Source organism: Anolis carolinensis, chromosome 2, assembly GCF_035594765.1.
Source record: "Anolis carolinensis isolate JA03-04 chromosome 2, rAnoCar3.1.pri, whole genome shotgun sequence".
In the NCBI taxonomy this organism is placed as follows: Eukaryota; Metazoa; Chordata; class Lepidosauria; order Squamata; family Dactyloidae; genus Anolis; species Anolis carolinensis.
Genome location: NC_085842.1, coordinates 67201727 through 67215439, shown reverse-complemented (window position 1 = coordinate 67215439; position 13713 = coordinate 67201727). Strand labels below are relative to the sequence as shown.

The 13713-nt window shown below is 42.7% G+C and overlaps 1 protein-coding gene across 4 annotated transcripts in view; it reads right to left on the bottom strand.

Annotated features, from left to right (window-relative positions):
• Positions 1–13713, bottom strand: part of dnah12 (dynein axonemal heavy chain 12) — a 179347-nt gene that overhangs the window by 8633 nt on the left and 157001 nt on the right. For all 4 annotated transcript variants that reach the window (XM_062969868.1, XM_062969870.1, XM_062969869.1 and 1 more), the window contains 4 exons: positions 13163–13300; positions 9819–10052; positions 7387–7575; positions 2923–3026 (listed from right to left, as the gene is read on the bottom strand). In XM_062969868.1, coding sequence (XP_062825938.1) covers positions 2923–3026; positions 7387–7575; positions 9819–10052; positions 13163–13300 — 665 coding nt within the window. The remainder of the gene's footprint in view (positions 1–2922; positions 3027–7386; positions 7576–9818; positions 10053–13162; positions 13301–13713) is intronic.

The following is a 13713-nucleotide window of genomic DNA, read 5'->3' as shown; positions in this document are numbered from 1 at the left end:
CAATAATCCCAAATAAACAGCTCAAGGGGAGGTCACAGGGGCTTACATGTCTTTACACTAATGCACAGAGCATGGGAAATAAGCAAGACGAACTCCAACTTTTAACACAGCACCACACGTACGACGTCATAGGCATCACTGAAACCTGGTGGGATGACTCCCATCACTGGAATGTAGCCATTGAGGACTATAACCTCTTTCACAGAAATAGAACAAAGGGGAGAGGAGGGGGAGTAGCTTTATATGTCAAAAACAGTTACGTTGCAGAAGAAATGCAAGACTGTAATCTGGGAAACCAGCTTGAAAGCATCTGGATAAGAATCAAGGGAACCGGGACTCAAAAAGATCTCGTCGTGGGTGTCTACTACAGACCTCCGAACCAGGATATAGAACTTGATGAAGCCTTTTGTCAACAGCTGACCAAACAGGCACAAAGAAAAGATATAGTAGTCATGGGCGACTTCAACTATCCTGATATCTGCTGGAAAACAAACTCGGCCAAGAGCACAAAGTCCAACAAATTCCTCACTTGCCTTGCAGACAATTTTATGGTCCAGAAGGTAGAGGAGACAACAAGGGGATCAGCAACTCTTGATCTAATCTTAACAAATGTGGAAGACCTGATCAATACAGTAGAAGTCGTCGGATCCTTAGGGGCAAGTGACCATGTGCTCCTGCAGTTTGTGATACAATGGAAGGCTGAAACTAAGACAAGTCAAACACGCATTCTGGACTTTAAGAGAGCTGACTTCCAAAAAATGAAGGAAATACTGAGCAGCATTCCATGGATGCCAATATTAAAAGACAAGGGAGTTAACGATGGATGGGAATTTTTTAAAAGTGAAATACTCAAGGCGCAAATGCAAACAGTGCCAACAAAGAAAAAAAAGTGCAAAGACAAGTGCAAAGAAGCCAGAATGGATGTCCAAAGAACTTCTAACTGAGCTAAAACTCAAAAGTGACATGCACAAGAAGTGGAAAAGGGGAGAAATCACCAAAGAAGAATTCAAACGTATAGCCAACTCCTGTAGGGAAAAGGTTCGCAAGGCTAAAGCGCAAAATCAGCTCAGGCTTGCCAGGGACATTAAAAACAACAAAAAAGACTTTTTTGCTTACGTTGGTAGAAAAAGGAAGAAAAAGGAGGCGATAGGGTCTCTGCGAGGAGAAGATGGGGTGATGGCAACAGGGGACAGGGAAAAGGCAGAACTGCTTAATACCTTCTTTGCCTCGGTCTTCTCACAAAAAGAAAGCAATCTTCAACCTCAGCAACATGAAATGGACGAAGGATTTGGGGAAATCCAACCCCAAATAGGGAAACAAGTTGTCCAGGAACACCTGGCCACTCTAAACAAATTCAAGTCACCAGGGCCAGATCAACTACATCCAAGAGTACTGAAGGAACTAGCGGAAGTTATTTCAGAACCACTGGCGATCATATTTGAGAGTTCTTGGAGAACGGGAGAAGTCCCAGCAGATTGGAGGAGGGCAAATGTGGTCCCTATCTTCAAGAAGGGAAAAAAGAACGACCCAAACAATTACCATCCGGTCAGCCTCACGTCGATACCAGGCAAGATTCTGGAAAAGATCATTAAGGAAGTGGTCTGCAAACACTTAGAAACAGATGCAGTCATTGCTAATAGTCAACACGGATTTACCAAAAACAAGTCATGCCAGACTAATCTGATCTCTTTTTTCGACAGAGTTACGAGTTGGGTCGATACAGGGAATGCCGTAGATGTAGCGTACCTGGATTTCAGTAAGGCCTTCGACAAAGTCCCTCACAACCTTCTGGCAAACAAACTAGTAAAATGTGGGCTAGACAAAACTACGGTTAGGTGGATCTGTAATTGGCTAAGCGAACGAACCCAAAGGGAAAGAAGTCACGAGTGGAGTGCCGCAGGGTTCCGTCCTGGGCCCGGTTCTGTTCAACATCTTTATTAATGACTTAGACGAAGGGTTAGAAGGCACGATCATCAAGTTTGCAGATGACACCAAACTGGGAGGGATAGCCAACACTCCAGAAGAAAGGAGCAGAATTCAAAACGATCTTGACAGACTAGAGAGATGGGCCGAAACTAACAAAATGAAGTTCAACAGGGACAAATGCAAGATACTTCACTTCGGCAGAAAAAATGGAAATCAAAGATACAGAATGGGGGACACCTGGCTAGACAGCAGTACATGTGAAAAAGATCTTGGAGTCCTTGTGGACAACAAGTTAAACATGAGCCAGCAATGTGATGCGGCTGCTAAGAAAGCCAACTGGATTTTGGCCTGCATCAATAGGGGAATAGCGTCTAGATCCAGGGAAGTCATGCTCCCCCTCTACTCTGCCTTGGTCAGACCACACCTGGAATACTGTGTCCAATTTTGGGCACCACAGTTGAAGGGAGATGTTGACAAGCTGGAGAGCGTCCAGAGGAGGGCAACTAAAATGATCAAAGGTCTGGAGAACAAGCCCTATGAGGAGAGGCTTAAAGAACTGGGCATGTTTAGCCTGCAGAAGAGAAGGCTGAGAGGAGACATGATAGCCATGTACAAATATGTGAGGGGAAGCCATAGGGAGGAGGGAGCAAGCTTGTTTTCTGCTGCCCTGCAGACTAGGACACGGAACAATGGCTTCAAACTACAGGAAAGGAGATTCCACCTGAACATCAGGAAGAACTTCCTCACTGTGAGGGCTGTTCGGCAGTGGAACTCTCTCCCCCAACTGTGGTGGAGGCTCCTTCTTTGGATGCTTTTAAACAGAGACTGGATGGCCATCTGTCGGGGGTGCTTTGAATGCGATTTCCTGCTTCTTGGCAGGGGGTTGGACTAGATGGCCCATGAGTTCTCTTCCAACTCTACTATTCTATGATTCTATGATTCTATGACCAGTTTGTCTAAAAATAGCTTGTATTTCTTGAAAGATAAAAAACTTACTTGTTAAAGCGCTCCATTTCTTGTACCAATACAGTATTCATACTTTCTTCATATTTCACGGGATACTTAAGAAGTGCAGCTTCGATATCATAATTATCTGGCAGCTAGGAATATCAACATTCTTGTTTCAATTTTGACAATTTGATTTAATGCAATTGTTCTATTGTAATATAACACAATGTGACAAAAACTGAATCTGGCAGTCAAATTGTTATCGTTAGTTTATTCACTCACTCCTATTCTCCATTATGGGACTCAAGGCAGCTCAGAAATTATTGAAACATATACAAATTAAAATACATATAAAACATCAATAAATATATATATTTACAAATAAACATTTTTAACTCTATAGACTGGAAGTAAGGGACGGTTGTGGCTTGGTTGCCTTTGTCTTAGTGATTCCCAAGAAAATATTTGACAGGGGAAACTCAGACTACTTCTGGTGCTTGTGTGGGCCATAACTTCCTAGGAGAATACTTGAGCTTTCTATGATCTACGTGTTTGAAACTTCTTTCAGATTTATTTCTGGCTTTTAAAAATACAAATGGTTTACTATTATAGTGCAATAACACCACTATGCTGAGCTGCCAACCATTAATGCCTTTACTGCAGGGGTGTCCAAACTTTTAAAGTTGAGGGCCAGTTCATGGTCCCTCAGTCTATTGGGGGACCAGACTACAGTTTGAACAACAAAATGAATGCATTCCTATGCACACTGCATACAGTGTTCCCTCACTACTTCATGGTTCACTTTTTGCGGATTCGCTGTTTTGCGGTTTTTCAATAAACTCTAAAAGAATATTATAAATCATAAAAATTACAATTTACAGTCTAAGGAAGGGAGGAAGGAGAAGCTGAAGGGAGAGAAAAGGAGCCCAAGCGGCAACAGGAGGAGGAGGAGGCGATTTATCAGCACACGATTGGTTGATGAAGACTTAAAATAGTGTATAACTACTAAAATAATGTATAAATATTAAAATAAATATAGTGTCTCTACTTCACGGATTTTCACCTATTGCAGGTGGTAACCCCCGCGAGAAAGTGAGGGAACACTGTATGTCTTATTTGTAGTGCAAAAAAATCCATGAAAGAACAATACAATAGATAAACGAAGAACAATTTTAATCAACGTAAATGGGAAGTCTTTCAATGGGAAGTGTGGGCTTGCTTTTAGCTGATGAGAGAATCAAGTTAATTAGAAATGTTGTTGCTGTGTGCCTTCAAGTTGTTTCAGACACGTGCATATGCTGCCTGAATCTGGTGGAGTCTCCTTCTCTGGAGGTTTTTCAGCAGAGGAGGCATCGGTATCTGTTGGGGGGTGTTGTAGATCAGCCATCATGGCCTGTATTCCATCAAGGGATGGAGTTGGAAACAGATGAGGCTGAGGATTTTGCAGATATTTCTGCTTCAAACCGAGGCCCCATGACCTTGCAAATGCCTGAAATGGTGATTTCAGAAGAACCACTAATTGGCAGACATTTCAAAGTCTCTTCATCATTACCCACACCAGACGGTGTTGACCTGGGTAAAGATGAGATGTTTAATCGGAAGGAATTTGTTACTAGAGATAGAAGCAAGAAAGAGGGAGTGAGAAGGTCTCAAAGATTAGCTCACAAGTCGGATACCCAACTTTCCCAAGGGAGGTTTTTGGGGGTCCTGTACTCCTTAATCTTACAGGCTTGGGATTCCTTAAAAGTGCCCCTCACTGTATTCTTGTTGTGGTGTCAACTTTGCTTTTCTTCGGAAGAGGTTCCAGTTTCCAGCTCCTTGCCTTGTCTTCTGAATCCATGCCGAGTTTCCAGGTCCAGGAGAGCCGTGCCGAGCCGCGACTCCCGAGTAGACCTTGCCTTGTTACTGCCACTTCCTTGTTCCTGAATCGAGATTGACTTCGCTTTGTTTACCTTGCTTCTTTGACTTTGCTACAGGACTTTTCAAGCGGATTTGCAGTGCTATTGCTTCATGGACAAAATTTGATTTCTAAAGGAAGCTATCGAGCTTCACTTGTGGATTACAAATTGGACATGGATAAACTCTTTCTGAATTGCAAGAGACTATATATTATGGAATATTTCTTACTCTGACTTTCCACCTTAAATGCACATAGATATATATATTCTGCTTCAATAAATGGCTTGTGTTATATTGGCTCCGGTCTGGTTTTTGGGTGCTCGCACTGCCTTCTCTCTTTCTCTCTTCCCGAGGAACCCGCCTTTTTCGTGGCCCTGATCCCCAAGAAGGAAGGAAAGAAGGAATGAAGAGAGGAAGGAAGTCAAGGAGGGGAGGGAGGGAGGCCTAGAGAGAGAGGACTGGTGGAAATTTGAATGAGGACTGCATTTGGTCTCCCGGGCCAGACTTTGGACATTCTTGCTTTATCTCATGGGGCTGTTTTCCCAAGATTTTTCTACGGCTTTCTTGTGGTACCGTATACCATCACAGCACTGCTTTTTACAAATTATTTTCAAGATAATAATATAACAGTGTTATAATACAACATAATATACTGATATAATAAAATATAATATATAATACTGTTATAGCATAAGGTAATTGTACAGGTATAATAGTATTATGATATTATGTCATAATAGCATCGTAACAGCTTTAATAGTATAAATGAAATGGCTTCTGAAGACAACCTAAAACAACTAATGACCATGATAATCACCTTTGTTTTTCACTTAAGAATGTTTTTTTAAGTGGTCCAATTTTTCTTCCTGTGACACTTCTCTCAATGAGAAATATGGAAGGTGATGGGTGTATTATAATCTGAAATCTGATAAGCACCTTTTCAAAAAAAATTTATTAAGTATTTTTGCATACAGGTTTAAAATAGTGGGGTTCAAAAATGGGAGAGGGAAGTAGGGGGGTAGGGAGGAGGGGCTGGGGCTGGGAGAGGGGTTATAGAAGAAGGGGGAGGAAAAAGGGGAAAGGAGGAGAAACAAAAGCAAAGGGGGTGGGTTTTAGGAGGGGGGAGGGGGGGCTAGAGAGATATTCGGGAGAGTTGGTTGAGTCTTTAGATGTCAGAGAATGGTCCCCTTGTGTGTCAGCTATTCCGTGGGTAACTGTCAATTTGGGTGGGGGGGGGGGTCCGTTTGCCTCCTGAAGCGACATGTTGTGTTGCTAGGTTTGTATATTTCTGGTTGTTCTTATGGAATTTCTTCGAGGTATGTCCGTCTTTTCCTTATGTATTCTTCAAATATTGACCAGTCAGTTTCTTTTATTGGTTGTCCATGGTGTTTCTTCATCAGGAAGGTTAGTCTGTCCATGGTCTTTATTTCCCATACTTTTAATAGCCATTGATTAATTGAAGGGATCTGGTTTGTTCTCCATAGTTTGGCGAAGGCAATCCTGGCTCCTATAACCAGATAGTTTAGAATTTTTTCCTCATTTGTGTTCAATTTCAAATTTTTAAGGCCCAATAGGTATAGTTCTGGTCTCATATGTAGTTTCTTTCCCATTATTTTTACACATTCTTCATGGATTTTTTTCCAGTACCTCTTTGTTTCAGGACAGGACCACCACATGTGGTAGAAACTGCCCCCATTCACCTGGCACTTCCAACATTTTATTTGAATATTTTTTTTGTAATGGCTTAATTTTTTTGGAGTGATGTACCATCTGTAAATCATTTTGTATTGATTTTCTTTTAAGTCGGTTGCATATGTGTGTTTTATATTTTTCTTCCAGATTGATTCCCATTCCTCATATCTTATAGGCCTTCCTATATCTTTGGACCATTGTACCATGCTTCCCTTAATTTGTTCTTCCTCGGTATTCCACTCCAAGAGTTTCTTATATATCTTTGTAATTAATTTGTTTTCGGACTCTAGAATTTTGTCCCATTCTGAGTCTTTCTTCATGAAGCCGTCTTGTTTATGAAATCTGATAAGCACCTTTGTTTTGTTACAGAAGAAAGATCTCAACATGGAAGAGAATGGTGTGTTCCCTGTTTCCCTTCTTGTGCCACCTCTTTGAATGAAAGCTTTGGTCAGTGATGGGTGTGCCACAAGAACATTGTATCATAACAGCATTATTACAGCCATATATATTTAAAATGTGATTAGTTTGTCATAAATAAAAGGGGAGGTTCAAATAGAGTGGTCACAATGGCACTAGTGCAGATGAAAAAACGGCAGATCTCACAATTATAGTGCAAATGTAGTAAGAGAATGGTATACAGTGTCAACAACCAGCTATTGTTGCTAATAAAGCTGTCACAGTTTTCAAATGTAATAACTTGGCATAACAACGTAGTGTGATAAGAACCTGTTCATAGGCCCCTTCCACGCAGCTAAATAAAATCCCACATTTTCTGCTTTGAACTGGAATATATGGCAGTGTGGACTCAGATAACCCAGTTCAAACCAGATATTGTGGGATTTTCTGCCTTGATATTCTGGATATTATATGGCTGTATGGAAGGGTCCTTAGTCTTACCAGTCACTGCACTTATTTCATTACCTTGCTGAGGATGTCATCTGCAATTGCATATAATGTGCTGTCACCACCACCTGAAGATCCTGCTTGTGTGCTTCCCCCTTGTGTTAGTAGCAGAGAGTCAAAGAGGACTTTTGTTTGTTGGAGATCCTTTGAGATATCTACATTATCATGGAGACCAAACACCTCTGGCTGTTGACTGACAGGCAAATTCTAAACAAAAGGAAGTTGATTAAGTAGTTAAATACAAACTCAATACTTACCAATATGTTTAGGCATTAATTCTTTTAATCAAAGTTGGTATCATGACAATAAGACTTGGAAGCATTTGTGGAGCTTAATGACTCTGTATATAAATATCAGATGTTACTCCCATATGGTAAACAAGACTGTACCAAAGGAATAAAATAGCATATGTTTGGTGGTGCTATCCCAGTTTGTCAGGCCTCTTCCTCTTCCTGATCCATCTGCTATTCATGCTGTCTGGTTATGGATCTGAGAGCCTAACTATCAGCAAATATTACAAACTGTAAAACACAGGAGCACCCATCACGACTTAGATGATGCAACCTATTTATTCTGATTCAGATATATGCCTACATGTTAAGAGCTAGTGGTAGTCCTATGGCTAAGAAAATAGATGGCCTACTAGGAAAACACTAGTAAGTCATCTACTTTTATGTTTGTTTGTTTTTTTGAAATCATTAAATGGCCTGAGGCTAATAATCTCCCAAGCTTAGCTCCCCATCTCCCATATGAGCATAATAAATATGGTCTTTCTTAACCGGTTGCTATGAAAGTTCCAAAAATAATATATCTGCAGCATTTTGAACACTTAAATGCACTGTTGTTGATGCCGTTAACTGCTGGCTTATGGCAACCTCATGAGCCATCCTATGAATAACTACCTTGCTCAGCTCTTGCTGGTTCATCAATGTGACTTCCTTGCTTGTGTCTAGCCAACTGGAACCTGGTCTTCCTCTTTTCCTACTGCCTTATACTTTCCTTAGCATTACTGTCTTTTTTTTTCATGATATGGCCAAAGTATGACAATCTCAGTTTAGTCATCTTGGATTTTAGGGAAGTTCAACATGTCTTTCCCATTCATGCTTCTCACATTTCATGTTCCTATAGTATGTGTTGTGCAGCTTTGGACTTTCCCTTCACCTCTGACCAGGTGAACAGCTTAACATTCTTTCAGCTTGAGTCAAGTTGCATCATTAATCAAAGTGCTGCTAGTAACTGTCCTCTGCTTTTCCAAAGTAGCTTGTTTAATGGCTTCCCAATTGAGAGTCTTAGCTTTTGGTCCTATCTCTTGTTTCATTTTGGATTGTCTCATCATAAGGTTTTCATGGTAAAAGATTTTTATAAAGCAGTTTTTATAATTCTCTCTGAGAGATCCTCCACCAGTGTCACAAACACGCACCCACTACAGCTGCAGCACATTTGGTTCCACAGCACAAGGCTGCCTGACATGAAAGACCCTACTAGCAGAACTGCTACCATCTGCACAGCCTCTTGCCTCACAGAGACATGTGAGCTTACCACTGGGGATAGGAGATGATGGTGATTACCCAAACATTCATGAAATCATAGACATGGAAGAGATCACATGGGCCATCCAGCCCAGCCCTCTGATAGGCAGGAAATGCATAATCAAAGCACCCCTGACAGATGGCCATCCAGCTTCTTTTTAAAAGCCTCCAAAGAAGGAGCCCCCACTACACTTTGAGGAAATGGGTTCCACTACTGAACAGCTCTTATGGTCAGGAAGTTCTTCCTAATGTTCAGTTTCCTGATTATTGTATATTTGAAACATATGAAAGAGGTTTGTTCCAAGAGTCATTGAGCCCTCCAAATTGAAACGTATACTATATATCAGTAATTCCCAACCTTTGGTTCTCTAGGTGTTTTGGACTTCAGCTCTCACAATTCCTAACAGCTGGCAAACTGACTGAGATTTCTGGGAGGTGAAGTCCAAAACAACTGGAGACCAAAGGTTGGGAATCATTGTCATAACAGATACTTTACTAGGTCCTATCCCTTTCTATTACAAGGGAGTCGGTATTCCCTGTCCCTTCAGATGTTGAATGATGGTCATAATGGCTAAAGATAGAGAGAATCAAGTATAGCCATAAATTCCTCACGGTTACTTTACTGTAAGCATAGTGAGATCCCATATTGTAACTAAGCATTAGTTACATGACAAGTGAGTCGATGGCATTGTAATAGCAGTTTTTGCCTTGAATCCCATTTTGCGGGGGTTTTTTCAAGTAAAAAAGAAGAAACCTGCAACATACCTAAAAGTTAAATTTTAAATAGTTAAACTATCTTAAGTAGCATATAAACAAATACAATTGCACATAAAACAAAATGATGTTTCACTTTTATCCTCTGTATATAATGCTACAAAAAGTTAAAACATGTGGCCTGAGTACAGACAAGCAATCTAGTACCTTAATAAATTCAATGTAGTCATCATAGGTGCCCTTTGGTGGAGCATAGTAGTGGCCACTAGGGGAAAAGGTGTAGCGAGGATTTTCAACTATTTCTGGGTTATAAAAATCAGCAAGCATAGTCAATAGCAGGCGTCTGTCCCAATCATCTGTTACTCTTCCTCCATAATTGCACTCGCCCGTAAGGTAAGAGATTGCTTCAAATGGAACATGCTCATATTCATTTATAAAGAGCTGGAATTGAAAATGAAACGAAAGGATTCAAACTATGTGACAGTTTGCTCTTGCTGTAGTAGATGAAAAAAGTTTAGGTAACACATATCAATGAGGAAGAGAGGGTCCCTCTGAATATTATTTATTAGTCCAATTTCATACATTGCATTGTTTTTTAGTTGTCTAATGTGAACACGTCACTAAGATTATCCATGTAAATATCAGTGATAATGCATTCAGATTCCCAAAATAAATCAAAATGTTCACTAGCCATCTGATTACTATAATGCAGCACAAACGAGATATTCTGAAAATATACATCAGTTCTAAGTGGCTCCATTTTATTGATTATAATTATATTTAGATGATATGAAGTGAAACTAGAATATTAGTATGAGGATTAAGGTAGTTGAATAAGATGGGAGAATTAATTTGTCAGTATAACACATGATGACATTTTAGCTTAATATTTGACTGTATTTGAAGTTACTGCTATAGCCATATCTTAAAATGGGTTCACAAATGTTATAAGATTAATAAGCTCTTTGATCTGAATCTAATATTCAAATAATGTTAGTGCGAAATATTTCACTTGGATCAACATCAGATATACCGTAAATGGGACCGACATTTTTAATGGGCATATGCTTAATGTAAGTCTGCATAAAAACCTCTGGAAATAGAACATTCTTAAATGTTGTTTGCATGATGCTAAAGTCTTGAAACAATTGCCTACATTCAGCAAGTGAAGTTACAGGTCAGTAAAAGTCATTTAATAAACACACACAAAAAGGTGTTGCTTTATTTAAAATCTGTGATATTCCAAATGTTGATACATGGACTAGTATCAGACCAGAGTAATTAGCTGCTGGTCCCAATGGGACCAATTATGATACCAATTCCTATGATACTGGGGGGAAATGCTAGTCTCCTATATTGGGGGATGTTCTGTCACGTGCTGGGCCTGTAACTATTGTCTTTTGTATAGGACATATACTTTATGCCCAGCGGGAAGCCAGGGCGCCTCAAAGAGAGGTTCTTGAGGATTTTCCTGAAAGGGATGGTCTTTTGAGTCTTTAATCAAATAACAAAGTCTTTATTGTTGAACAAATGATAAATCTTCAAGGAGTCAAATAACACTTCAAGGTTTCCTTAATAAACTGTTGGCCTTTCAATCTTGTCCCCAGGGGACGGGCAATCGGCTTTGGATAACTGTATTTTCTCTGTAAGAAGAAACCCACCTTATAATCTCTCCCAGGCTGTCTATCATATGGGCCTAGCTGATGTCGGACCTACTACCGATTCCAAATGCGTCTGGGCATCGAGTAGACCTACCAAACAAGGCTTGCAAATGTTTCAGCTGGGGTTCTATGGATTTGTGATGCTGTTCTCTCTCTGAGGTTTCTTTGGAAACTTTAGGGCTGTTTTCCTCAGGAGCTGTGAGGCTGAGAGGCTGTGAGCTCTCAGCCAGAGCTTTTGGGACTTCCCCCCTGGAATTTGTTTCTGTTTTCTCGGATGTTCTATATCCCCAGACAGGGCCGGCCCCACTAATGAGGCACCTGACGCCGCCGCCTCGGGCGCAGGCCCGGGGGGGCGCCGTCAGGCTGGGCGGGAGGCGGGGCACTGCCCTGACGGTGCCCCGCCTCCCGCCCAGTGCGCCCTGGCCCGTCTGGCCTGCTAGAAAAGGCCAGACGGGCGAGCGGGAGTAGCGTGGGAGGCGGGGCCAGCTCTGACGCCGCTCCCCCCCCCGCCCAGCGTGCCTTGGCCCTGCCTCCCACGCAGCGTGGGAGGCGGGGCCAAGGCACGCTGGGCGGGGGGGGGGGGAGCGGCGTCAGAGCTGGCCCCACCTCCCACGCTACCCCCGCTCGCCCGTCTGGCCTTTTCTAGCAGGCCAGACTCAGCGGAGGTTTCTCCAGGCCGCGACTGCGGCCTGGAGGAACCTCCGCTGAGTCTGGCCTGCTACAAAAGGCCAGACGGGCGAGCGGGGGTAACGTGGGAGGCGGGGCCAGCTCTGACGCCGCCCCCCCCGCCCAGCGTGCCCTGGCCCCGCCTCCCACGTTGCGTGGGAGGCAGGGCCAAGGCACGCTGGGCGGGGGGAGGAGCGGCGTCAGAGCTGGCCCCGCCTCCCACGCTACCCCCGCTCGCCCGTCTGGCCTTTTGTAGCAGGCCAGACTCAGCGGAGGTTTCTCCAGGCCGCGATTGCGGCCTGGAGGAACCTCCGCTGAAGTCTGGCCTGCTACAAAAGGCCAGACGGGCGAGCGGGGGTAGCGTGGGAGGCGGGGCCAACTCTGGCCCCGCCCCCCCGCCCAGCGTGCCCTGGCCCCGCCTCCCACGCTGCGTGGGAGGCGGGGCCAGGGCACGGGGGCGGGGCCAACTCTGGCCCCGCCCCCTCACTATTCGCCCTGGCCCCGCCTCCCACGCAGCGTGGGAGGCGGGGCCAGGGCACGCTGGGCGGGGCCAGGGCGCCGGTGGCGGGGGCGCTTTTCAGCACCCCCGCTTTACATCAAAAAATATCTCCGGCCGGCCCTGTCCCCAGATGTTCTTGAGATATGAAGCTTTTCTACGGGACGAGCTGGTCTACTTCCTTAAGTACTTAACTTCCTTAAGTGAAACTGACTTAAAAATGGCTCCTTCCCAGAGCCCTGAACAAGGGGCGGAACCAAACTTAATGATGATGGACAAGCAGACTGCAAACATTAGCAGAAAGAAAATAAAGTTGGAGCTTCTGGTACAGCCATACCAGCACAGGGGATATTGGGAATCATTATTCTAGATAACAGAAATTATAGCGATATATTAACAACCTTCAGCATTCTCCATATGGAAGAATGACTACAGTCTTCTCTTAGCATAAGGCACTTGCTCATGGACAGCTGTGTCACAAAAAGGCAACAAAGCAGAAAAATATAGCTGCTGCTGCAGCAATATGAAGACTGCAATTACATTATTTTGTGTAAGGCAACTGGAAAACACCTCTACTAGCACATGGTTTTGTGAAACTGCAATGATATTGCACTTGTTCTTAGAAATTGATGGTTAGAATCTACAAAGAAATCAGCTTCACAGGGAAATCAGTTGATAGGTCTTTGACTGTCTTATATTTTTGTAATAAAAGTGATAATTAATTTTACCTGTAACTGTCTTAAACTGATACGTAAGTCTGATTCATTAAACCCATATGGAATATTCCAACCAAGGGGTCCAAATTTCTTCCTCTCCTGAACGAGAGCATGAAAAAAGCAAACTCCAAAGAGCAGTTTCTCCCATCTCTTTAAGGGGAAAAAAGAAAAGTATTAAGCACTGCCAACATAAAAGATGAAGTCTACTTATCAATTTCTGTATTAGTCTATACATCTATAAATCATTGGATATATTAGAGTTAAAAGAGATTATAAATTGTTGATGACATCCTGTCTTGAATACTTGTCTTGAATATTGCTTATAGATCTTAGATACCCACCAAGTCTGCCAATAGTTCATGCCTGATGAATTTAATGCTAAAGATCCAATTCACTGGTATCTGGATCCTCCATTGGTTATACCTGTTTCCAGTCACGTAGAGTATCCAGATATAGTAGGCATGCACAACATACAGCCTGTGGGCTGGATGCATCCCACAAAGGGCTGCAAAATCCCTTCATGGGTCAGCCCTTTTCTTGCCTGCTTGATCAGGAACAGTGCA